At 35.0% G+C, this 25,129-nt stretch overlaps 2 protein-coding genes and 1 non-coding gene across 3 annotated transcripts in view; 2 read left to right on the plus strand and 1 right to left on the minus strand.

Annotated features, from left to right (window-relative positions):
* LOC138704210 (isoniazid-induced protein IniB-like) overlaps positions 1 to 25,129 on the minus strand; it is a 57,459-nt gene that overhangs the window by 22,430 nt on the left and 9,900 nt on the right. Inside the window, exon 4 of the mRNA XM_069832092.1 lies at positions 17,396 to 17,896. Within this exon, the coding sequence (XP_069688193.1) occupies positions 17,396 to 17,896 (501 nt within the window). The remainder of the gene's footprint in view (positions 1 to 17,395; positions 17,897 to 25,129) is intronic.
* TRNAH-GUG (transfer RNA histidin (anticodon GUG)) lies at positions 8,754 to 8,825 on the plus strand. Its single transcript has one exon. It is a non-coding gene; the product is annotated as a tRNA-His (tRNA).
* LOC138704619 (pupal cuticle protein C1B-like) lies at positions 14,648 to 17,949 on the plus strand. The gene is made up of 2 exons (XM_069832703.1): positions 14,648 to 14,765; positions 17,393 to 17,949. The coding sequence occupies exons 1-2, from the start codon at positions 14,754 to 14,756 to the stop codon at positions 17,867 to 17,869; spliced, it is 489 nt and encodes a 162-aa protein (XP_069688804.1). The 5' UTR covers positions 14,648 to 14,753; the 3' UTR covers positions 17,870 to 17,949.

Here is a 25,129-nt window from a genome sequence, read left to right on the forward strand (position 1 = left end):
TTTATAGTTAATGTGTACAATAATTAAATACTTTTCATCTGTTTCAACGTAGTTTCACTTTACTGAGCTAATGCGGTAAAGTATTTCATTATCACATTTTTGTATCATGAACTTCAACTACATAAAAAAATTATCTTCTATAATACGAGTGCTGATAGTTTCTCGACAATTTAATTCAGCTTAACGAATGTATGTTGTCGTGATATATATATTTTTTTTTCGAAAAAATTATCTTATGACAACATACATGAATTTAGAAGCTCAATTAAATTATCACGAGAAAATATCAAGCACAAATTGTATTTAGCGAGATAATTTCGATGCAAGAAAGATGTCATTTTGATTGGAGTTTTTATAATATAATCATGATGTTCATGTTCATGGCAGTGACTTACCTCTTTCATCTTCGCAAAACCCACGAATTTTATTGCCTTTATTGCAAGAAGAACAACGCGGATATCTGAAATTTAATTTATTTAAAAATAACTTAACATTTCAGGTTACAGCAATATAATGAACCGCCATTAATTAATAACAGAACGCATGTTTTCTCTGCCGTAATTGAATGAACCAGAGATGGTAGGAATAAAACAAATGAATTATAGAAGAAAACTAAACATTTGAGTTAATATTAATATTAGAAGACAAAAATGTGCTCCAGTGCCGGGGATCGAACCCGGATCCTTGGTTCTACGTACTAAGCGCTCTCACCATTGAGCTAGCCGAAGTCCAATCTACAGCACGGGATCGAACCTCTCTCCTCCAATGTTTTTCCCTTTGTGGCCTGACTCCAAGTTGGACATGTATGTTGATATTTTATATTCAGTCAACTGCCATTATACAAGGAGCGCACTCAATTGAGTGACTTGGTGGCCGGGATTACACATACATGCCCAACTTGGAGTCAGGCCACAAAGGGAAAAACACTGTAGGAGAGGGGTTCGATCCGGTGCTCTGGATTGGACTTCGGCGTAGCTCAATGGTGAGAGCGCTTGGTGCGTAGAACCAAGGATCGGGTTCGATCCCCGGCTCTGGAGCAATTTTTTTCCTCTAATATTAATTGTTACCATAACAGATATATTCTGTAGGACCAAAAAAATAATAATCTTTACGTAGATTAAACATTTGAGGTTATATACATAATATGCATCTTATATTATATAATTTGAACTGGTAATGGAAATTACAGGAAAACGGCTGATTTTAATAAGTGACCCCTCATTTTGAAGCTTGGAACTCAAAGTTTTTCAGAAAAATAGTAGTTTTCAGTGAAATGTCAATTTTTTAACATAATTTTCCTATTTTCCAAAATCCATCTGTCTTCAGTTTTGAGAACTAGCTAATTGCATTTCAGAATAAAACAAAACACACACTACAGTAAACAATATTACACGAAGGCCATGCTCTGCAAGAATGCTGACATATTTAGTGCTCAAATTAAATTGGTTATTAAAAACTTAACTTTCTAAAAATAATTTACAGATTCGATTCTGTGGTGTGTAATTTTCTGGGTACAGCTGTATATTGGATATTAAAAACTACAAAACTTGAGGTGGTTTGTTGACATTATTACCATTAGAAATGAAATATTATTGTAGTTAATACAATGATGTGACTATTTTTCATTAATTATACATATTAATGCTATATTGATGATATGAAAGTGAAACGTTTTGGGGTTATATAAGTAGATGTAGAGAATAACTTAAATTAGATTTTGATATCTATATTTTACTGAGTGGCGGCTATATAGTATATATAGTATATGTTACTGAAAGCTTTAAAACTTACGTAAGATAATAATATTATTAAAAATTAAATATTTTTATAGTTATTAATCAAGTGGGGTTGGGTCTTTTTCGTCTATTTAATGACGGTGTAGTGTAGGTATTTATATTCGTGGTTCTCTTCAGTATTGGCTCGAGAGAGAGAGTATCTTTCATTATTACGGAAGCAAATAACTTTCAGAATGTCTGGTATTTTTCATTGAAAATAAATCTGAAAAATATTTATTTGAACGTCTAATGAACTTAGTTTGCAGCATTTGCTGCACAAGCCACTAGTAAGTATAGGTTTGTAACATTAAACTTAAGGTTATAGACCTAATAATTTTATTAACTCTTTTTCAATCAATTTTATTTGTAATAATTAATGGTACAAATTAGTAACTGTTCCATGTTGAGAGTTAGATGTTAGGGTTTGATTGCTGACATTATTGCTGATGATGGTAAAAAAAAAAGAATGTAGCAAAACAAATGAATGTAGGCGAAAAAAAATATCTATTGTTATTGCGTAACAACAGGCATCATAGAGTCCGTGGAGCTATCGCCTGTCTTCTTCGGAACAAGGGTTGGGAAGTTCATGAAGAGGTCCACTGTATTTCTGAAGACGACTCTCACAGAAGAGCGGATATAATAGCAATAAACAGGCAACAACAAAAGGCTATTATCATAGATCCAACTATACGCATGGAGAGAGATCTAAACCAAGCTCATCAGGTTGATCATGAAAAGAGGGTCATTTATGAACCTTGTATTCCCTACCTTAGTGCCAAGTATAACATCCCTCTCTTCAATTGGTCAGTGACAGGTTTATTTTTTGGTGCTCGGAGTTCTTTACCAAAATTTACATATCATTTTTTAAAACAATTATCGATATCATCTTTTGAAATTCAAAAAATCATCTCGCAAATTCTCAAAGATTCCCTGCAGATTATACAATTTCATTTATACCACTCAGAAGGCCTTAATTAAGGATATGCTAATTTTACATAAAATCTTTTATTTATCAGTATAATTTTATAGTTATCTCCTAAGATTTTATTTTATAATTGGTAATCAATAGTGCTTAATTATTACGCTTTATTTTTATAACAATATTCATATTTAATTAATTATATTTGTTTGCTATTAATTTCCGGATCCTCGTGGTCATCCTTAATTAAGGCCGGATGAGTTTTTTTTTCTCTCTCTCTCTAATTTTAGAGCACCATGTTATGTACTATCAGTATAATCAGATTCTCATAGGTCAATCGAGTGTCAATGAGCTGGTTGATTGGTTGTTTGGCGCTCGCTTGGAATTATCTTACGAACAGATTGCACGAAACGATTAAAATAATCTTCGTGTTAACAATTTAATGCCGGAACAGAGTAAAAGGAAAGCGTCTTCCCGTTGAGAAACTTATTTTTTCAAGTCTCCTAATTGTAATCGCTCTGTTACCATGACAACTCCCCATCATTGCTGTAAGAATTTGGTGTCTTCAAAATATTTTGTGCGAGATCGTGCGTATTTGCTTGGTTTCCGCACAAAACCAATCCGCGGAAAGTCTAAAATTCCACATTCAGTATTCCCAACCTAACACACATAACAATTTCCCTCTTCTTACCGCTTAAGTGGCATATTGATTTTACTGCTTTACGCTTTTAACATATTATTTTTAGAGACGTTCAATATAGTATAATTATAAATTGGAAACTTACCACTGCAATTTCATCTAAATTGTACTGTTAATTATTGTTTTTAAATATTTGCAAAAATTAAGTAAACTCTACAACTCCACTAAAGTTACTGCATTCGTGATGCAAGTAACATTAAGGAAGCCGTGAAAAAATCAACAAGATTTCAGATGCCGATGTTATTACTGCAATATGTTATATAAATAATATTGTTAAGATATTAAAATGAAAAATAAATCATTACATAACCTTACCGTTTGTTTTAAGTTCGCATTTATAGACTGAGGGGGGGGGGAGACAGACGTATATCACGGCCTGCTGGAGTATATTAAACACAGAAAACATTTTAGAGCAACAATGTTGAAGATAGATATTTTTGTTTTGCAAATTTGCCGTCATTGAACAGAAACCAAGATGGAGATTTCATTGCAACCAATTAGAAATTCCTCTTTCAGGTGTGTAATAAACGATCTTCGCACAAAATAATGTACGATACACGAGCGGTATTTGTTCTTTCAATTCTCGGAAATTAAAAAAGCTCAACTACGTTTCGCTTTTTCAAACTTTTCCTCGAACATGAAAACTTCAACATACCGCTCTTGTAACGCATATTACTATTTCGCGTTACAACTCGATGTTGCGTGCAAGACAGAACTAAGGCAATGTAAATCAGTTTGTGATCATGGTTATGTTGAGTGATTTATGTGCAATGTCAAATGTTGAGCAACGAGGGGAAATTGTCCTTGCAGAAATGGGACTGAGACCTTGTTTTGCCATACCACAAACAACTTAAGTGCATTTGTATTCTCGTACTCAATTATCCATTAATTAATTTCAGTATTTATATCTTATTTTTTATTTTTATCTGCATCGTTATTAGTTGACATATATTTTATTTCAACATATTTTAAATAATTAATTATTTAACCTGGTTATTAGACCATGTTCAATTGGTATAGTTACATATTGACGTATTTATTTAATTGTTTGTAAATTTAAATAGCTTACCGGTATGTAGATTAATTTTATATGCTATGTATTTAAATATTTATTTATTTTTTGCATACGTATTTAATTGTTTACATTTTTATTGATTCTTTATTAGGTTCGTGTTAATTTCATTAATTTTCTCATTTGTTTAATTTGTATATTTATTTAAACACATGTATTATTTTATTATTTACTTTCATATTTACCTTTGATTGAGGTTCTGGCTGATATGTACATCTATTATCAGGCATACATCTCACTTGACGATATGTGTCAGAGGAAGAACAATTGTTCGTATACATCTGAAGTCTGATTAGTGTAATATGTAGCTAGTCAGCGATGTATGCAATACATTTTAATTACTCTTAAAATACACGTAGCTATATGTATATTTATATTATATTATTATGTAATATACAGAGTGTTTCCGAATTGGTGTTACAAACTTTCAAGGATGATGGCGAAGGGTACATGTATCAATTTGAGATAAGGAACCATGGTCCGGAAATAACTGAGTCGAATTTTATAAGCAAAAATAGTTGTGTGGAAATGGAATTGTAATTTGGAACCACGTGCCCTTCTTCCCTTATCTTTTGGAACAATCGTGGAAAAATGGTATGGGCCGGATGTCTCCTACGTGGGTACTTGTGCCGATACAATCTGTGAGCTTGTCTACTGTTCCCATTGGCTCATCCATATTCGAAAATCAAGTCTGCTTATTTCGCTCTCGTGTACTCCTCCATTTCACTACACTGATCGACTTTACAAGTTGCAGTGTCCAGTCGATTAGTCCTAGTGAAATGGAGGAGTACACGAGAGCGGAATAAGCAGACTTGATTTTCGAATATGGATGAGCCAATGGGAACAGTAGACAAGCTCACAGATTGTATCGATACGTAGGAGACATCCGACCCATATCGTTTTTCCACGACTGTTCCAAAAGTTAAGGGAAGAAGGGCACATGGTGCCAAATTACAATTCCATTTCCATACAACTATTTTTGCTCATAACTTTCGATTCAGTCACTTCCGGTCCATGGTTCCTCATCTCAAATTGATACATGTGCCCTTCGCCATCATCCCTGAAAGTTTGTATTACCACCTCGGAAACACTCTGTATATATATATATATATATATATATATATATATATATATATAATTGTATATTTGCTGATGTAGCCGTTACGTTAAGAGTTAACCTTTATATACTGTATATATATACAGTATATAAAGGTTAACTCTTGTTTGTTTATTAGTAGTTACTTTAAGTGTTAACCTTGATATTAATTTATATATTTATTTTTCTGTTTATTTATTTATTTATTTTAAGAGTTAACCTTTATATTTATTTATTTACTTACTTGATTATTTATTTATTTATTTATTTATTTATTTATTTATTTATTTGCGGTTTTGCTTGCTTCTTTATTATTCTATTAAGTTACATATTCATTTATCTGTTTTTTTATTTTTTGTTACTTTTCGTAGTTGCTTACAATTATCTCTACATTTATGTACTTATTTATTCAGAATTTGTAGTCTGAAATACGAATAGTCCTGTCGCACCTCATGCTTACCGAAAAATGCGAATTAATTAAGCTTCCAGAGCCTGGAGATATAACTATGCATTGCTAGCTTTGGAATACAAATAAAAACGCTGGTCCTCCATGGCAAGGGTTGGAGTGGAGAAGACCTTATAGCGTTAACTTTGCCTGTAGAACTAACTCTATTAAATAAATAAATAAATAAATAAATAAATAAATAAATAAATAATAAACAATATTGCCACCTCAAAATGAAAGTCATGTCTCTATGTAAAAGTCACGGCCTAGGTTCGAATCCAGTCTGTCGTGGTGGAGATCCTTTACTAAGCACGCCACTGCGTTTGACCGGCTATCAGAAAAAAGCTCTGACTGGATTTGAGCCAGCGCTCGGCAAGGGCTGTAATCGATCAGTGGTGGTAGATTGAAAAAAGTTATTAATTAAAGACCTGCCTACCTAATTTCCAAGTGCAGATGAAAAATTTCACCACTTCTCGAAATCTGGTTGTGCGGGTCGGCCTTCAACAGGCCGTTGCGGCGCCTCGATCAGGTCTGACTGGAAATCTGCGAGCCTCTTTCGTAATTTAATTTCATTAAATTTGCAATCTCTTGTTCTAATCCACGTGGGGTCTGTTGGCAGTCCGCCAGCAGTTACCACTTTCTGGATTTTTGTAATACGCACTTGCGTCGTTGTTTGCAAGTCTTCGAGATGACCAAAAGTGTCCAGAGTAACGCCATTGCTGCTCCTCGCAGTGTAATACACGTACATTGCCGCTCTGAAACTAATACAGTTGTCTGCGATTCCTTTGAATGGATAGAGAAGAAAGTAGTAGTATGAAGACGATGGCGAAGGGGAAATAAAAATGAAATGAATAAAGAATGAAGATGTGGAAAAATGCAGCAGAAGTGGAAGAAGAAGAATGTGAAAAATATTAAGAAAAATACTAGATGAAGAAGATTGGGGAAGAAAGTGAGCAGAAGGAAAAATAATTGCATGAAGTACAAGAAGAAAATGAACAGAAGGAAGAAATAATTGGAGCAGAAGAAGAAAATGAGCAAGGAAGACAATTGAAGGGTTCAGAGTCATAGTGGGCCAAGCGTCATTTATTAAAAACGGAGAAAGCAAGGGTTAAAGTTAAGTGAATACCATAGTTTAATGAAGACTGACATATCATTTAGTTTTAATGTGTATACTTTATATTACTTGCTATATGTTTCCATTGAATTATGGTAATAACTTCATTTTAACCCTTGTTTTCTACGGTTTTAGTAAATGGCGCTTGGTCCACTATGATTCTGAACCCTTCAATTGCAATAAGAAGGAAATGAGCAGAAGAAAGATATAATTGCAAGTAGATGTAGATGAAAAATGAACAGAATGATTGCAAGAAGAAGCAGAAGAAGAAAATGGATAGAGGAAATAAATGATTGCAAGAAGAAGCTGAAGAAGAAAATAAGCAGAAGGAAGAAATAATTTCAAGAAGGAGCAGAAGAAGAAAATGAACAGGAATAAATAATTTCAAGAATAAACAGAAGAAAATGTGCAGAAGGAAAATAATTGTAAGGGGAAGCAGACGAACAAAATATGCAGAAGGAAGAAATAATTTAAAGAAGAAACAGAAGAATAAAATGGACAAGAGTAAATAATTACAAGAAGAAACAGAAGAAGAAAATGAGCAAAAGGAAAATAATTGTAAGGGGAAGCAGAAGAACAAAATAAGCGGAAGGAAGAAATAATTTCAAGAAGAAGCGGAAGAATAAAATGGACAGAAATAAATAATTTCAAGAATAAACAGAAGAAAATGAGCAGAAGGAAAATAATTGTAAGGGGAAGCAGAAGAAGAAAAAAAGCAAAAGGAAGACATGATTGCAAGAAGAAGTAGAAGAAGAAAATGAGTAAAAGAAGAAGTAATTGCAAAAGGAAACAGAAGAATAAAATGAGCAGAAGGAAGAACTAATTTCAAGAAGAAGCAGAAGAAGAAAATAAACGGAAGAAAGAAATAATTTCAAGAAGAAGCAGAAGAATAAAATGATGGACAGGAGTAAATAATTGCAAGGAGAAGGAGAAGAAGAAAATGGAGAGAAAACAGAAATAAATGCAATGAAAGACAGGAGAAAGAGGATGAAAAAATAAAGGCAAGGAGCAAAAGAACAGAGAGGGAAGAGGAAATTGAAAGAGTAGTACAGAATTAAGAAAGAGAAGAAGAAGAAGAAGAAGAAGAAGAAGAAGGAGAAGAAGAAGATGTATGAACAATATTAGTAGAAAAAAAGAGAATAAGAAAAGAAATAAGTAGAGAGAAAGAGTGCAAGGAACAGAAAAAGAATAATAATTTGAAAGAGTACAAAGATCAGAAAGAATAAGAAAAGAAGTGTGAACATAATTAGTAAGAGAAATGGAACAAAAAAGAAGTAAGTAAAGAGAAGTAACAGAAGAAGTAGAAAAATAAGAAGAAATTTAAAGAGTACAAAAATCAGAAAGAGAAATAAGAAGTGTGAAGAGAATAAATAAAACAAGAAGAAAAACAAGGAAGCCACTTTCTTATTATAGGCCTATTTAGTTACGAACATCAACTACTATTTTGTGTCTAGACTCTAGAGACATGCTATTGGCAATATTTCATTCATTTCTACCTCTTCTCCATCGCTACATTGTCTATAAATAATATACTATTATGCCTTGTTTCTTGAAAGCGCTAACATTCCTGAGATAAGCGAGATCTCTCGTTGACTTCGTATTGGAAAGCGCTGTTGCGTGTGTCCCGTGGTAGCCGTGATCGTCTAGTGGTTAGGACATTGCGTTGTGGCCGCAATAACCCAGGTTCGAATCCTGGTCACGGCAGTGGTAAAACACTGTCACGGACGGGCGTATTTTTGTTAAATACATTTGTACAAAATTACATGACAATTTCAGTGTATAATTCTATTACGCGTTTTCGTGCTAACCCATTGAGTATAATATTATGTTTTGGGCGTCGTCATGGAAATTTATTTCAAATTAATGTCAATATGTATTCTATTAGCGTAGTGGTAAGATGAGTAATTATAGTGTAAGGGGTCACAGGTTCGAACCTGAACTCAACTCCTCTTTTTTGTGGTGTTCCTCAGGGCTCTATTCTTGGTCCATTCCTGTTTCTTATTATGATAAATGACTTGTCATACAATGTGTCGGCTAAAACTATAATGTATGCTGACGATACAACTTTTGTTATCACACATAATAATACTGCTGAGTTAGATTTTATGAAGGAAGCTGTATTTGCTTAAATAAGAAAGTGATTTTCAATTAATGGATTTATTGTTAATGATGAAAAAACTCATGTGTTAACTCTAAGTTTGAAACAAACCCAAAATAATGTGATAAATGAATCTGTAAAGATGCTGGGTATGTATTTGGATCCTAAACTAAGTTGGAACAGCCATGTCAGTTATGTATGTAAAAGAATTCCTAGAGTAATTTATCTCTTGAGAAGTATCATGTACAAGATTCCCAAACATTATTTAAAACAAGTTCACTATGCATTATTTGAAAGTGTTATTAGATATGGATTACTTTTATATGGAAATAGTTCTGATCTTCCAAACATTTTATTACTGCAGAAAAAGGCAGTTCGTATTTTAACAATGTCACCACTCAGACTATCATGTAGATCTCTCTTCAAAAATAAAAAGATTATGACAGTCTACAATCTATATATTTTTGAACTTTTAATGTATGTAAACAAGAATATTACTAATTATACAAGTATAGCTGATCTGCATCGCTATGAAACCAGAAATAATGATCAATTAAACGTACCACATGTCAGGTTGCAAAAAACATAATCAAGCTATGTAATTACTGCAATAAAAATATATGATAAGATACCAACAAATATAAAGGCACTTAATGAAACACAATTTAAACTTCAGCTTAAGAGATGGCTACAAAATAATCCCTTTTATAGTATGAATGAATTTTTTGAAAATGATGTAGTATTTTAGTTAAATTTTATTATTTTTTACTCTTTTAATATTTTAAATATTGACACATTGTTTTTGTATTATTACATTGACGAGGCCTCTTGTATTCTTGTACCTTCAGGCAAATACAGAATATGAATATGAATATTACGCCGCAGCTGAGAGAAGTTATAGGCCTAGCTGTATTTTTTTCTAGACTAGCCTTATCTCTGTTAAATAGACACTTAGTTCGACTCTTTAGACCTGAAGCAAGCACGGTGCCCTACTCTTTGAACTCAGACGGAAATTTGCCACATATAGTCGTAAATGTCTTTCAAGATAGAATAGTCCACACGAACATAGAAACATAAAATAATGTTTTGAGAACGAACTGTCTTTCCTGGAGGAGCGTGTGCGAAATCGCTGTACATTTACAGGCTTCATTTCCAAGTCCATTTCTTATTTTCAGGAAAGTTAGAAGCATGTTTCTTTTTTCTACAATTGAGTTAGTTAAAAAAATATTGAATTCGAAGTACACAAAATTATGTACGAGTAATATATATGGTCTGTGTTTATTCAAAACTCAAGAAAGATTTGATTATAAGTTTACAGAAAAATAATAATAGCCTACAGTTTTATTCATAGAAGTTATGTTTGTTCTGGTATAAACCAATTTTAAAACATTCATTCATTCATTCATTCATTCATTCATTCATTCATTCATTCATTCATTCATTCATTCATTCATTTATTTATTTATTTATTTATTTATTTATTTATTTATTTATTTTGCTAATAATTGTAACATAAAATATAAAATATACAGAAGAACTTTAGCTCGCCCCTGAAAGAGTAGAACTCATGCTCAGGGGCGGATTCCTGAATTGAAATTAAGAAGTATATAATACAATTTGTCTTATGTCTACTACGCAATAAGAATATATAAATTTAAATTTACAATTTTTCAATTTTTATAAAATCCATACATAACTTTTTAAATTTAATACTAGAACTATTAGAATTGAAAAAAAAAAAATAGGATATTTGAATATAAATTTGTTACATATTCTTGGGCCTAAATTACTGTAGCAGTGTTTATATTTTGGTTCAAACAATCTTAAATAATTCACACCTTTTGTTTCATAACTATGAGAATACAATTCAAAATTATTTTGATTTTTATGTATGAATTTTATTAATACAATATAATAAATTTGTCTTATTTTAAGAACATTAAAGTATAAAAACAATTTTTGAGATGGAAAATCAGTAGGTTTATGAAGACATATTTTAATCATTTTCTTCTGTAATAAATAAAATGGATTAAAATTGGATTTAAATAAGATACCCCATCCTATAATTCCCTACATAATTATCGACTGAAATAAAGTTAAGTACATTGTGCGTAATAAACTTACTGACAAGTAATTCCTCAATAAACAAAATAATGTATTATTTTACGTGATTATTACAAAGGTAATTAATGTGTTGGTTCCATATGGCCGCTATTTTCTCCTCTATCTTCAGTAGCTTCTCTTCCAGGGAATGAACAATATTCAGCAGAGTATCTTGCGGAATATCTAAACATTTTTACAAGTTTCCACAATGTCGACAAATTGTAGGGTCCATAATTCAATCGAATTAGAGTTCTGAATCTTTTCATTGCGCTGGAACAATCTCTATTACATCTAGTAACACATGGTAACACTGAATAAGGCAAATTTGCATTTATCATCATCATCCTTCACGAATTAGGCCTCTGTAGACCTGTTTCGGCCCCATCTAGCAGTCTTCTTAAAGGTCTTCCTGGTCGACGATGTCCTCTAGGTTTATACTGCATCATAATTTTTGGGATTCTTGAATTTTCCATTCTTCTTACATGATCTAGCCAATTGAATTTGTATCTGCTGATTTTTTCTTCTACTGACTCTACTTCTAATTGTTCTAAAATTTCTTCATTCCTTTTTCGGTCTAAAAGAGTATATCCTGCTGTCCTCAAAAATTTCATTTCCGTTGCTTTGATTCTGTTCACGTCTTTTTTCTTTAATGACCAAATCTCGCTTCCGTATAAAAGGGTGGGTAATGCTAGTGTATTATATATTTTTATTCTTGTAGATTTTTGTACTAATTTAGCTTTTAATGCATTGTTTATTATTCCTAGAATTTGTGTAAATTTGGTAATTTTCTTGTTCACATCTTTTTCATTTTGATAAGATATTTCACAACCCAGATAATTGAAATTTTGCACTTGTTCGAGGCATTGGTTATTGTGTATTATCTTACTTCTGACTGGGTCTTGTCCTAAAAATGCCATTACTTTTGATTTTTGTGCTGAAATTTCCATCCCAAAATCTTTTAATATTTTATTTAATGTATACAATCCTCTTCGTAAATTATCCTCTGAATTGGAAATTATGACTTGATCATCGGCATAGAGTAAGGTATTTAATGTTAGAGCACTGGTTATTTTGATTCCTGATGTGTAGATTTGGTTCCATTTTAAAATAATTTCATTTATAAGTGTTAATTTGTTTTGCTGTTTTAGCCATTTGTCATAGTAACAATAGTAAAACAATTGAAGCATAAGTTTCTGTGAAAATAAAATAATCTTTCCTGAATCTTTTTAAATCTCTGTATGAAAGGAAATTGTGTTCATATTAAAGGCGTATTTTTTCTATAATTTTGATTTTGTTCTCGAGGAAGACGTAGGGTTAATACTTACTTCCTTCCACCATTCTGAATACCGTAGAAGTGGGTAAAGTCAATCAGTAGGTGTAAAATCGATCATTTGCGATTTTTATTGAAAATTATACTGTATATTTTCTCAGTTACTTGTTAAAATTTTGTTATGCTGACTTCATTGCCTGACACTGTAAATGTAAGCGAGAGGGACAACAAAAAGCCTGCGAATGCCAACAATGGGAACACTGTGTAATTACCGTTGAAGTGAAAATTGTTATTTTCAACTTTTTCTCTTAAATGAAAACAAAGTCTTACAAACTTTAAATTATAGTCAGCAGTGAAAGGAGACAGGAAGTATACGCAAGTACTTTTCGTTGAGATTGTATCCTGAAATAATAGTTTTGCAATTCGTAAATGCTAGTATTGAAACTTATTATTTTAAGAAAACTTGTACCTTTGTAAGGTTAAGTCGATCATGCCATCGACCTACTCGAAACAGAGAGGACCAGCAGAAAGAATAAATTGTTCACTGAAATAGCTCCAACTAACACTTATAAACAGAAAAGTGTCATAGTGTAGCTTATATTGATGGGATAGTGGGGAAAGAGGAAGACGAAATTATGGTGAATTTCTTGCGTAAGAGAAGATCTGCCAAAGGAACATATTTTGTACACCCCTCTGTACCTGACTATGGGAACAACGTAGTTTCTAAAGTGACATGAGGAGGGGAAGATTTCAAATAACATCTGATATAAACCTAAGCAATGTTGAATTGCATTTTAGATTATAATTGAAGGGTGGTATTTCAATGTAAATTTTGAATTCTTAAATCTTTGTTTGTTGGTATGTGAAGTATTAAAATGTGTTTTTATGTTTTATAAGTTGGCAATCATAGTCACGACTGTACAGTGGAGACCTATAGGCCTAATTGTATCGAATAGTATGATCACAGTAACAAAAGATACACTATATAATGCTATAGGCATATATTGTATGTACGTATTTATTTAAACTGCAAGTGGGCAAGCACCCGGTGGCAGTGGTATACACAATATAAACAATACAAAATAAAATGATAAACAATACATAATAAAATCATAAACAATACACAATAAAATTTACAATACACAATACAATAAGAATGCACAATACAATTTAACACAATAATTACAATTAATAAAACATAAATAAAATACCTAAGATTATTATTATTATTATTATTATTATTATTATTATTATTATTATTATTATTATTATTATTATTATTATTATTGTTGTTGTATTTACACCCCTTATAACAAATAAAATATATGTAATATACTTAATTTGTTTTTTAAAAACATAAACAGTGATCGACTTTACTCCTCAATATTTTAAAATCGATCTTAAACTAAAAATTCAATGGTGATCGACTTTACCCTATTTAAGCAGGTAACTTCGATCACAAGTCAAATAAAAAAACAGTTTTTCATAGATTGTAATTCAATTCTTGTAACGTGTCTTCATAAGTGAAGGATATGACGACAAAATGCTATATTTTGAGGAACTTCGCTCCATTGCATAACCTCACTATAATTAAAAATTGCAAAATTTTGATCGACTTTACCCTCTTCTACGGTAAGCTTTAGTCTTGCCATATTCATTCTGGAGAATGGACGTGTTTAGCATGTTTATTTTATACCATCCTCGTAAGCATTTTTTCGTAGTTTTGTATGTATCCAGGAGGCAGTGTTTGTAAGCGTATGTAATAAATGGCTTAAAATTTACCTCCCCGAAACCGGTGTAAATTATTTTCGTCACTGTATGGTAATAAATTTCACGAATTAATTATCAACGCAAACTTTCTGTCTCTTTTCATTCACAGCTGTGACGTATTTTTGGGTGGACATCGGTTTTGACCCATTAACCGAGACCTTCAACCGTGCATATGCGTGCAAAAACAAAATAAAGGCGAAAGCTAGATTGTTTTTTTTTTTTGTTCGCCATATCCACTTCCCCCTGATGTACTAATTTAGGTGTCTTGTAAGTACAAGAGGAGAGGGCTTGTGTAGTAACCTACACCTCTACGCAGGGGTATATAAGGCAGGGCATTACGAACATTGACATTATTCACACAAAGATCACAATAACGATCTACACCTCAACAATGGCCTTCAAGGTAGGTTGTGGCATGGGTTTGCATTTGGGTCAATGTTTATTAACAAGGATAATATTTTAAATTTTTTAGGCTCTCAGTTATTTTAGAAATGCTTAAAACTAATAATAGTAATAATAAAAATATAAAAAAAATAATAATAATAATAGGTAATAATAATTATTTATTTATTTATTCATACTGGCAGAGTTAAGGCCATAACGCCTTCTCTTACATTCTGCCAGGTCACAAAACTATTAATGTATTTGGAAACTTTTAGGTCTGTATAGGTACCGGTACATTAAATTTGACTTTTTAATTTTATTACGTCTCTTTCCGCTGTTTGTATATGTTTTTTTCTGTTACTCTCTCAATACACAGTATTAAGAAAATATCGTACGAAATGCAGAAAAATTATTTCGATTTTTCACAGAAATTCTTCTCTATAACAGGCAGACTTGTTCTTGATATAGCCTACTGACTGCCTGTGTATTGTAACTGCTACTCAAATGATGGACGATATTATCCATATTTAGTATCTACGAATCTGTCATTTACTAATAAAATTAATTTGAAAATTGTTCGTAATCCTTGACATATTTTTGGCTATTACAAATATTTTTACGTTTGTTTCTAAAGGCGCCTTAAAACTTATTCTTCTGAGTCCATTTTGTTTGCTTTTACATACATATATTTATACTCCAAAATATCTGAGAACTCGCTTTGAATATCTTACAACGTTACGGAATCAACATCAGGCTTTATTATCCATTCCTCTTCACCGTATCTCTTTCTATTCATCCTCTTTCACCGTGTGTGTCGCCTATGGAACTCCTTGCCTCGTCATGTCAGGGATTGCCGAACGGTTAATCAGTATTAAATTAAAAATTAAGAATTGTATAAATTGTCATTTAGGCCTATTATAAAGTAGAATTAGGATATAAATTGTAATCAATTATATATAATGTTTAATCATTATTTCATTATACAGTATGTAAGCTTGTTGATGTGCATGACAATGATTTTATATTTACGCTAAACTGGAGAATTTGGTACGGTAGCTTTGAACCGTGCCGTTACGGTTACGACCAAATTTAACTAAATACACAATGTCGCCAACGTAGGGACATGACGTTCATCTGCGGAGAATTTTTTTTCTCTCTACCTCCTTCGTTCTGAAATCACTGAGAGATAGCACCACTGTTAGCGATAAAATGTATTTGCTTAAGTATTGCGAGTAGATTACGTGTCTTAGATGAGAGGCTCGCTACAGGAACAGTTTTGCTGTGGCGCATGCGCGGACCTCTGCAGTGGTAGCGTGATCCTTACTTGAATTTATTTTCGTGTGTACATTCCAGATCAAATCAATAAGATCCTTCTTGCTACGTGTAACCGGGAGGATAGGTTTGATTAGTTTAGGTTTTTATTAACAAAGTCCGCACATACGCAGACAGCCAAGATGATCCTGTCGATCATGGCCCTTATGATAGTTTTTGTTTCGTAATATTCATAAACAATAAATGATGAAAGCGGTGAATAATTTCATGGTCGTTAAAAGTTTTCTTCGTAAAAGACGAGATATTTTTTTAGACCACAAATAAAACGGTTACGCGGTCATAATTACATACTTAACGCTTTGGCGAACATTAACCGGAAATTTACTTTCCTTCATTTTAATGATATTTCCTAAAACACACTTTTTCCCCCTTTATTTCGATGTGATAACCTACTTTATGATATTACTGATCTGCATTTGCTTTTGGTGCATTCAAAACACCGCCGTTGTACTGCAAAAGCCTTGCACTTGACTAAGGGATTGAATTTTTTAAGAATATAGTCGCGAATTTTACTACCACCAGTCCACACCTGTGAAGTAACGGTCAGCGCGTCTGGCCGCGAAACCAGGTGGCCCGGGTTCGAATCCCGGTCGGGGCAAGTTAACTGGTTGAGGTTTTTTCCGGGGTTTTCCCTCAACCCAATACGAGCAAATGCTGGGTAACTTTCGGTGGTGGACCCTGGACTCATTTCACCGGCATTATCACCTTCATTTCATTCAGACGCTAAATAACCTAGACGTTGAAAAAACGTCGTAAAATAACCCATTAAAATAAAATAAAGTTACTATCACCATTTCGATTGTCTTTTGTTTGACACGACTCGGTACGGCCCGGCCAGCGAGCAACGTCGACTGCCGACGTTGGTGTACCGTGCGTATTATCCAGTTGATTATGCATTTATTACAATAAGAAAACCACAAAAATACATATTAAATTATTAGTGAAGAAAGGGACGTTGTAAAAAAAAAAAACTTACGAAATTGTCACTTTTTTTTTAACCAAAAGTGTACCGTATTTTATTCACTTTTACGAAATTTTTAAAACTTTTCGCCAAAAAAAAAAACCTGGTCCTGGCAATGACAATTTAAAAAAATCACAGATCACGAATACAAATCGAGTTTTATAAGCAATGGAAAAATGGATTCCGATTCTTCTTCGTTCTATTATTCATCCCTGCTTTTACTTGCAAACGACAAGTCATCAATGTATTCTTCTGAATGTGACATATGAATTAATTTTTCTAGTGAATAGGCGAACATCAGTATCCTTTGTAACGCTGTTCTACTAAGGTAATCTGTGTTGCTTTTCCTGCAGTACGTGATCCTGGCCGCCCTCGTGGCTGTCGCCAACGCCGGCTTCCTGAGCGCCCCCGCCGTGGGCTACGCTGGTTACGCCGCCCCCGCCGTGGGCTACGCCGGCTACGCTGGTTATGCCGCCCCTCCCGCCATCGGCGCCTCCCACCAGAGCACCGTCCGCTCCCTGGACGGCAACTCCGCAGTGTCCCACTACTCCAAGGCTGTTGACTCTCCCTTCTCCAGCGTGCGCAAGTACGACACCCGCATCAGCAACGACGCCGTCGCCCTGGCCCACGCCCCCGTCGCCGCCTACGCCGCCCCCGTAGCCCACGCCGCCTATGCCGCCCCCGTCGCTCACGCCGCCTACGCTCCTGCCTTCCACGGTGCTGCTTATGCCGCCCCCGCCGTCGCCGCTCCCCTGGGCGTCGCCTACTCTGCCGCCCCCGCCGTCGCCCATCTCGCTTTCGACGGTTTCGGCGCCCACTATGGCTACTAAATGCTCACCCTGTAGCTGCGTGAATGTCTGTACATATTTATTGTATGTGTGTTAAGTGCGAATATACATAAACATGCAAAGCTGTCTGTATTCTTTGAAGTCCTGTCCTTACATCCTGCTTCAGGCTTACCCTACTTCGATTTCTAAGGACTCTAGAGCGCCCATTTATCATACAGCGAACCGGGTTCAATCCCCGGCGTTGACTGGAGTGATGCTTTCAGCGGAAAAAGTAGAAGGATGATGATTTTCCCTAGGTTCTCCCGTTTTCCTCAACATCACAAATTTCATTTGAACCCAGTCTTCCCTTATTTACTTACAAATGTGCATTTAGAGAACCCGGAAGCTCATTGCCGCCCTCACATAAGCCCGCCATCGGTTCCTATCCTGGGAAAGATTAATCCAGTCTCTACAATCATATACCACCTCCCTCAAATCTATTTTAATATTATCGTTCCATTTACGATATAGTAGACCTGGTTGGCGAGTTGGTATAGCGCTGGCCTTCTATGCCCAAGGTTGCGGGTTCGATCCCGGGCCAGGTTGATGGCATTTAAGTGTGCGTAAATGCGACAGGCTCATGTCAGTAGATTTACTGGCATGTGAAAGAACTCCTATGGGACAAAATTCCGGCACATCCGGCGACGCTGATATAACCTCTGTAGTTGCGAGCGTCGTTAAATAAAACATAACATTTTTTACGATATATCGATCTACCAAAAAGCGTATATGCAAAGTATACAGGGTGATTCAAAACCTCTGCGACAAATTCTGAGGGGTGATAGATCTAACAATAAGGAACTCTTTTTGTTAAACAACCTATGTCTTTCGACGCGTCGTTTCGAAGATATCGTTGAAAATGTTTTTGCGCGGGCGTACGTCAATGTATGCGAATGTGTGCGCCACTGTTTGTTTGTTGAGATGTTTGTAAGAGACGAGAAGGGTTGTTGTTGTTTGTTTACGTTTAATGTTCAACACCTTTTCCTTTCAGTTCAGTCTAATCATCAATTGAGAATGGATGTCTACATTTTTCCCGAGTTAGTCGACATGGTAATGTGTTATGGGGAGGCTCGCGGAAACGGAAGAAGAGCTCTCCACATGTACCAACAACAGTTTCAAAACAGAAATCACTCTCACCACACAATGTTTGCTCGACTTTATCAGCGCCTTCGAGACGATGGGTCTCTTCGTCCCCGGCGCATTGATGGAAGACCGCGTAGACATCCATTCTCAATTGATTATTACACTGAACTGAAAGGAAAAGGTATTGAACATTAAACGAAAACAAACAACAACAACCCTTCACGTCTCTTACTACGCGACGAAGGCGGGAACCGTTTTGTTTGGTGGCGCTGCGATTCGCTTCACAACACAGGCCGTGTTGTAAAGTCCGCATCAGATGCAAAATGAAGCACATCCTGAACTGAGCTCTTGTTCCATTATTATTAATACGTTATATGTTAGAATATATAGTTAACTTTGTTTAGTTTTTATCACATTTATACACATAGGAATCTATTCAGAAAGCACACCACAACATCGGTGTTGGTAAAGGAGGGAACATGAATCGAAAGTAACGTAAAATAACGTAGGTACTGTATTTTATACAATATTGCATTTGATATACATTTCTTACCTTAGAATTTTAAAGTGACCGGACTCCGGACATATATGAGGAAATCATAAACCATAAGAACCATAAAATCATCACTACCACCAGCATGGGCTACTACAAGTCGTTGACCTGCACTGCTATTTGTATAAACTCCTGACACGTTTACGTCTTGCCAACATTTGTGGACATTGTAATGAGTATGGAACCATATTTCGTTCAGGTAAATAACGGGCTACTATATCAGAGCGTTCTATTAGATATTTCCTTTTATCTTTAAATTTTTTGAATGCAAACCCTATAATAGTATGAGTTTTCGTAAAGTTTCCTTGCACCTTTTGAAACCTATCTCCTCTTACAAAATTTATGCAACTTTCCTAATGTCGAAAGCTCTTTGTACAGATTATAATATTTATGAACTTCTCTTCTTATGATACAGTTGTCCATGTCGTCTAATTCAACCTTATTTGCAGGAGGTCGTCTAACTTTTTTTGGTGTAGATATTTCTACACACTCTTTACCTTCCTTTCTAATCCTACTAATTGTTTCCTTATTTAACTTCACAATAACTGCAGCACACTCTGTTGTCTTCGATAGAGGTAAGAATAAACCCGTTGTCTTTTCTTTCATCACAAAACTTTATGGCTACGAAACACACGTCTCCCTACACGCGGCATTGTGACCAGTTCGAAACGCTAGGCATTGGATGTGACGACACTCCAGCAGTAAACATACGCAGCAACCATGGAGTTCCTCATTCGGCCACGACGGGTCTCGCCTTGGTCGCGTAGTACAAACATCTCAATAAACAAACAAACAGGAGTGCACACATTCGCATACATTGACGTACGCCTGTGCAAAACATTTTAAACGGTATCTTCGAAACGACGCGTCGAAAGACATAGGTTGTTTAACAAAAAGAGTTCCTTATTGTTAACTCTATCACCCCTCAGAGTTTGTTGCAGAGGTTTTGAATCACTCTGTATATCAAAAGCCTGAACAAAGCTAGGAACATTTACCCTGAACGCCTGAACCACAGCGAAAGAGTGCTTTCGTAAGCTTAGTGCAATATCATGATGGTAGCACTGAATTACGTCATCATTATGCAAATGTCGGAGAAAATCATCGGTAGGATATGCAGGCCTAAGAAAGGCATTGGTTATTCATTTGTTTCAATTAGTTTTTCTTCTGTGTGTTGTGTATAGGATATCAAGATTTCACTAAATTTGTTCCCTTAAATTTTTCTTTTAAATTAATACGATTCCATGAGACAAAATAAATAATTTTAATAGAATTATCTTTAAAGTTATAATTTAATAATCTATCCAATTGTTAGGACGCGTTGAAACTGTAAATATAGCTGCCAGCGAGTTGAATAGGATGCTAGCACATAGAACCTGAGAAAGCCCAAAGGTCAGGCCACCCGTGCTGAAATTCTGATCTGATTTCATGACGCGGTTAATTGCGGAACAAGACACGACATTGTTCTGGCCGTGTACTAAGGTGTGGGTGGTGATCTCTGCGCTTGTAAGTTGCTCCGAGATTACGATATGATGCCTTACTCTCGAACTTTCGCTTCAGATTTTATTCTGGACATTGGACGCCATGTTTTTACTTCCTTACCTATGAAGCGTGCACATAACATTCCTCTAACTGTCCTATCTCCTTTCTAAACATCATCCACTTACGTTACCATGGCTACGAGAGTCTATTATATTAAAAAAAGTACTACGATTTTATGTTGTAATCCACGATTGTAATACGGGTTCAATAAGTTACGCAATTCATGAGGAAATATCATTCTATTGTTTTTAACAACTGAAAATGTTCACCGTTTCAGTGAGATATCTTATAGGAAACATATTGCAATTTATTTATCTATTTATCTATATATTTTTTCTTTATTTATTTACTTATTTATTCATTCATTTATTTATTTGTTTAATTATTTATTTGTCCCGCGCCGTGGCGTCGTGATCTAAGGCATCCTGCCTAGGACTCGCGTTACGGAATGCACGCTGGTTCGAGTCCTCATGGGGGAAGAAATGTTCTCATGAAATTTTGGCCAGTGTATGGGACCGGTGCCCACCCAGCATCGTGATGCACTTGGGGAGCTATGATAGGTAGCGAAATCCGGATACGCAAATCAGCTATAACGGCTGGGGGGCTCATCGTGCTAACCACACGATACCTCCATTCTGGTTGGATGATCGTCCACCTCTGCTTAGGCATGTGGCCGTGAGGCCAGCAGTCGGCTGGTCGGTCTTGGCTCTTCGTGGGCTGTAGCGCCACGGATGATGATGATGATGATTATTATTATTATTATTATTAATTTATTTATTTATTTAATCTAGTAGATATAAGACCAATAAGTCTTCTCTTTCCTTTTACTAGGGTTTATAACTACAATTTATTATGAATACCATTGCAATTAAAATTAGAATTATTAATAGTAAATTTACGATTAAGTTACAGTGGAATATTTATTTATTTATTTATTTATTTATTTATTTATTTATTTATTTATTTATTTATTTATTTATTTATTTATTTATTTATTTATTTATTTATTTATTTATTTATTTATTTACATTTTTATTTATATTCTCTGATTTTTGTTCTAGTTATTACCGTTCAAAAAGTGTAAACATTATTGTGGGACACTCTGTATTTGGGGTTAAGAGGGATGAAGTTACAAGAGAATGCAGAAAGTTACACAAGGGAGAACTGCACGCATTGTATTATTCATCTAACATAATTAGGAACATTAACTCCAGACGTTTGAGATGGGCAGGGCATGTAGCACGTATGGGCGAATCCAGAAATGTATATGGAGTGTTAGTTGGCAGGCCTGAGGGAAAAAAACTTTTGAGGAGGCCAAGACGTAGATGGGAGGATAATATAAAAATGAATTTGAGGGGGGTGGGATATGACGGTAGGGACTGGATACTCTTGCTCAGGATAGGGACCGATGGCGGGCTTATGTGAGGGTGGCAATGAACCTCTGGGTTCTCTAAAAGCCATTTGTAAGTAAGTGTATGGTTTTACCTGTTTGTACTTGAGCTTAGCAACCAATCTCGAAGCGGTTAGTCGACCTTGTTGGCGAGTTGGTATAGCGCTGGCCTTCTATGCCCAACGTTGCGGGTTCGATCCCGGGCCAGGTCGATGGCATTTAAGTATGCTTAAATGCGACAGGCTTATGTCAGTAGATTTACTGGCATGTAAAAGAACTCCTGCGGGACAAAATTCCGGCACATCCGGCGACGCTGATATAACCTCTGCAGTTGCGACCGTCGTTAAATAAGACATAACATTTTAACATCTCGAAGCGGTTATTTTTTTGGATTTTTTGCTTTGCGAATTACTGTGTGTTTCTTGCGTCCAATCATCTTTTTCTGGCTGGCATCTTTGCAGTATAAATTCCATCCTGTGTTCCTACGTTAATCTTTGTAATATGTCAATAACTTTATTCTTGCTTATACGGAATTTAGAAAGCAATAAATTCCTATAGAAAGACTTTTGGCATGATGAAAAATCAAGAATTTCCTTGGTTAGAGGTTTTTGTTCTATCCTGCTCTCAGTTACCTGAGAAATATGTGATGGATATGGATGAGTTTCGATAAAAGTGTGCCTACCTCTTGTGCACTTCTGTCACCAAATCCTATTATCATCAGAACCTTAAGTCTTTCATTTTCTGTTAAGAACACTTATTTTGTTAAGTTTATTTGTACACACTTTAACATCTGTGGTCACATCGCTTGTTTAGGATCTGTGGGTATACCAGTAGGCCGTTGTTACTATTGTTGAGTTCTTGTTTCTAATGTGTGTGTAGATGGCTTGTGTTCATGTAACTGATTATAGATTTTCTATTAATGTTGGTGATTGAGGCGGTGATGAATCATGGCATGTAAATTTCCAATCCGGCATTTGCCTTTGTGACTCAGGGAAACAATGAAAAACCCCTGTCAGACTCGACGGCCACGGGGTTTGAACCCGGGATCTTCTGAAATCTTATTTTATACTTATTTCACGAATAAAACCGCTTTCGTAACACAAGGACGAACAAAATGTTGCAAACTTTAAATGATTATTACAATGGTAACCATGCTACTGTACAAAACGAATTAAGTACATATTGCAAGGCGACCCAAAAAATATGTTTCACCTACATTCCAAAAACCTAAAATGGTCTTTACAAAAACCTAAAAATCAGATCCCTAACCATAACACACACAACAATATTCGCTAAAATATTTCGTTTTCATAACATAATCTTTTCTAGATACAAGGTTAGACTTGCCTCAGATTTTCTGTCCAAAATACTCTCATTAAACTTTAATTGCACTTATGCATTTTTTTAAAGAAAAACCTTTTCTGTATCTATACATGGATATCAAATGAAGTAGTGTTTAAGGAAGTACACCCTCTGACACGGAAATTGGTCACTGTTCAGAGACCTCGGAACAACTAGCGAATCGTCGCGTGTGCTGTGTTTACATGCGTGCGTTTTACATATAGAGATTCGAAGCCCTGTCTTTGTAACGAGAAGAAAGAGCTCTATCGCTAAGTCATAAAGGCTTCGTAGGGAATATGTCGTTTCGTGACACACAGATACACCACTGCTACAGCTTGATTTCATCCTCGGACCTCGATACTTCCTCTTATGAATCTCGCGTCAATCCGAACGACACTTCACTACAGGAGAGTGACAATTTTCCGTGTCAAAGAGTGTACATATTGCATTTTATTACTTTAATTAGAGTAACCTTGTAGACGTTTCACACAATTATTGGGGTTCCCTTAAGTCTCCTGCCATTTTTTTATGATTCTCCTACTATAGATGGTTACAGGCTAAGAAAAAAGCATTGGATGTATGGGGCTATTCCAAAAAAAGACCAGTTGGCATAGAAACGCCTATCTACCACGTGTAGTAGGAACGACCCATAAAAACCGATGCTTTTTACTTAATCTGGAATCCTCTATAGATTTAAGCCCGTTTCCCGCGGTGCTTGTTTAGTTGTGTGTTTCCTTGTTGGCCAGCAAGCTTGGTTCTCTGATGGGTGCTGCGATGGCCCCTGTATTTGCTACTATACTTGTTGTTTTGAAAAATGGGACATGACAGGAGCGTTGCGATCGGAAAAACAACTGAATGTCACATAGCGTGTTAGGCCTGTTGCTATGGTAACAACGGTTGAGTTGCCAAACTTACAATATCTTAATAGCTCTCTTGGCGACATCTATTGTGCACACAATGTTAGCATTGGCACATTTCGTCTTTGATTCTCTGTCGATTTTTATATTGTTATCTTACCTTCGCGTCAATTGTCAATGAATGTTTTAACGTCAGCCATCTTAACGACATTTGCTAGCTTCCATCTGCTGGCAGTGTGGTAGTCCATATTGGCAACATGGCACTGTAGTTCCAAGCTCGACCGCTGAACTGTCATGTCCCATCTTTAAAAAAAACAAGTATAGGTATGCTGGTTGTTGTTCTCACAACTAAAGTCCTTCATTAACAATAGTAAATTTCCTAATAAGGTAATTAAGCCATAAGTGCAAAACAGCTAAAGTCCGATATATAATTGTTGTTTCTTAGAAACTAAAGAATATAGAAAAAAACAGGTTTAGTTGGAAAACAACGAACATGGCGA

The sequence above is a fragment of the Periplaneta americana genome, chromosome 8 (assembly GCF_040183065.1).
Source record: "Periplaneta americana isolate PAMFEO1 chromosome 8, P.americana_PAMFEO1_priV1, whole genome shotgun sequence".
Taxonomy (NCBI): domain Eukaryota; kingdom Metazoa; phylum Arthropoda; class Insecta; order Blattodea; family Blattidae; genus Periplaneta; species Periplaneta americana.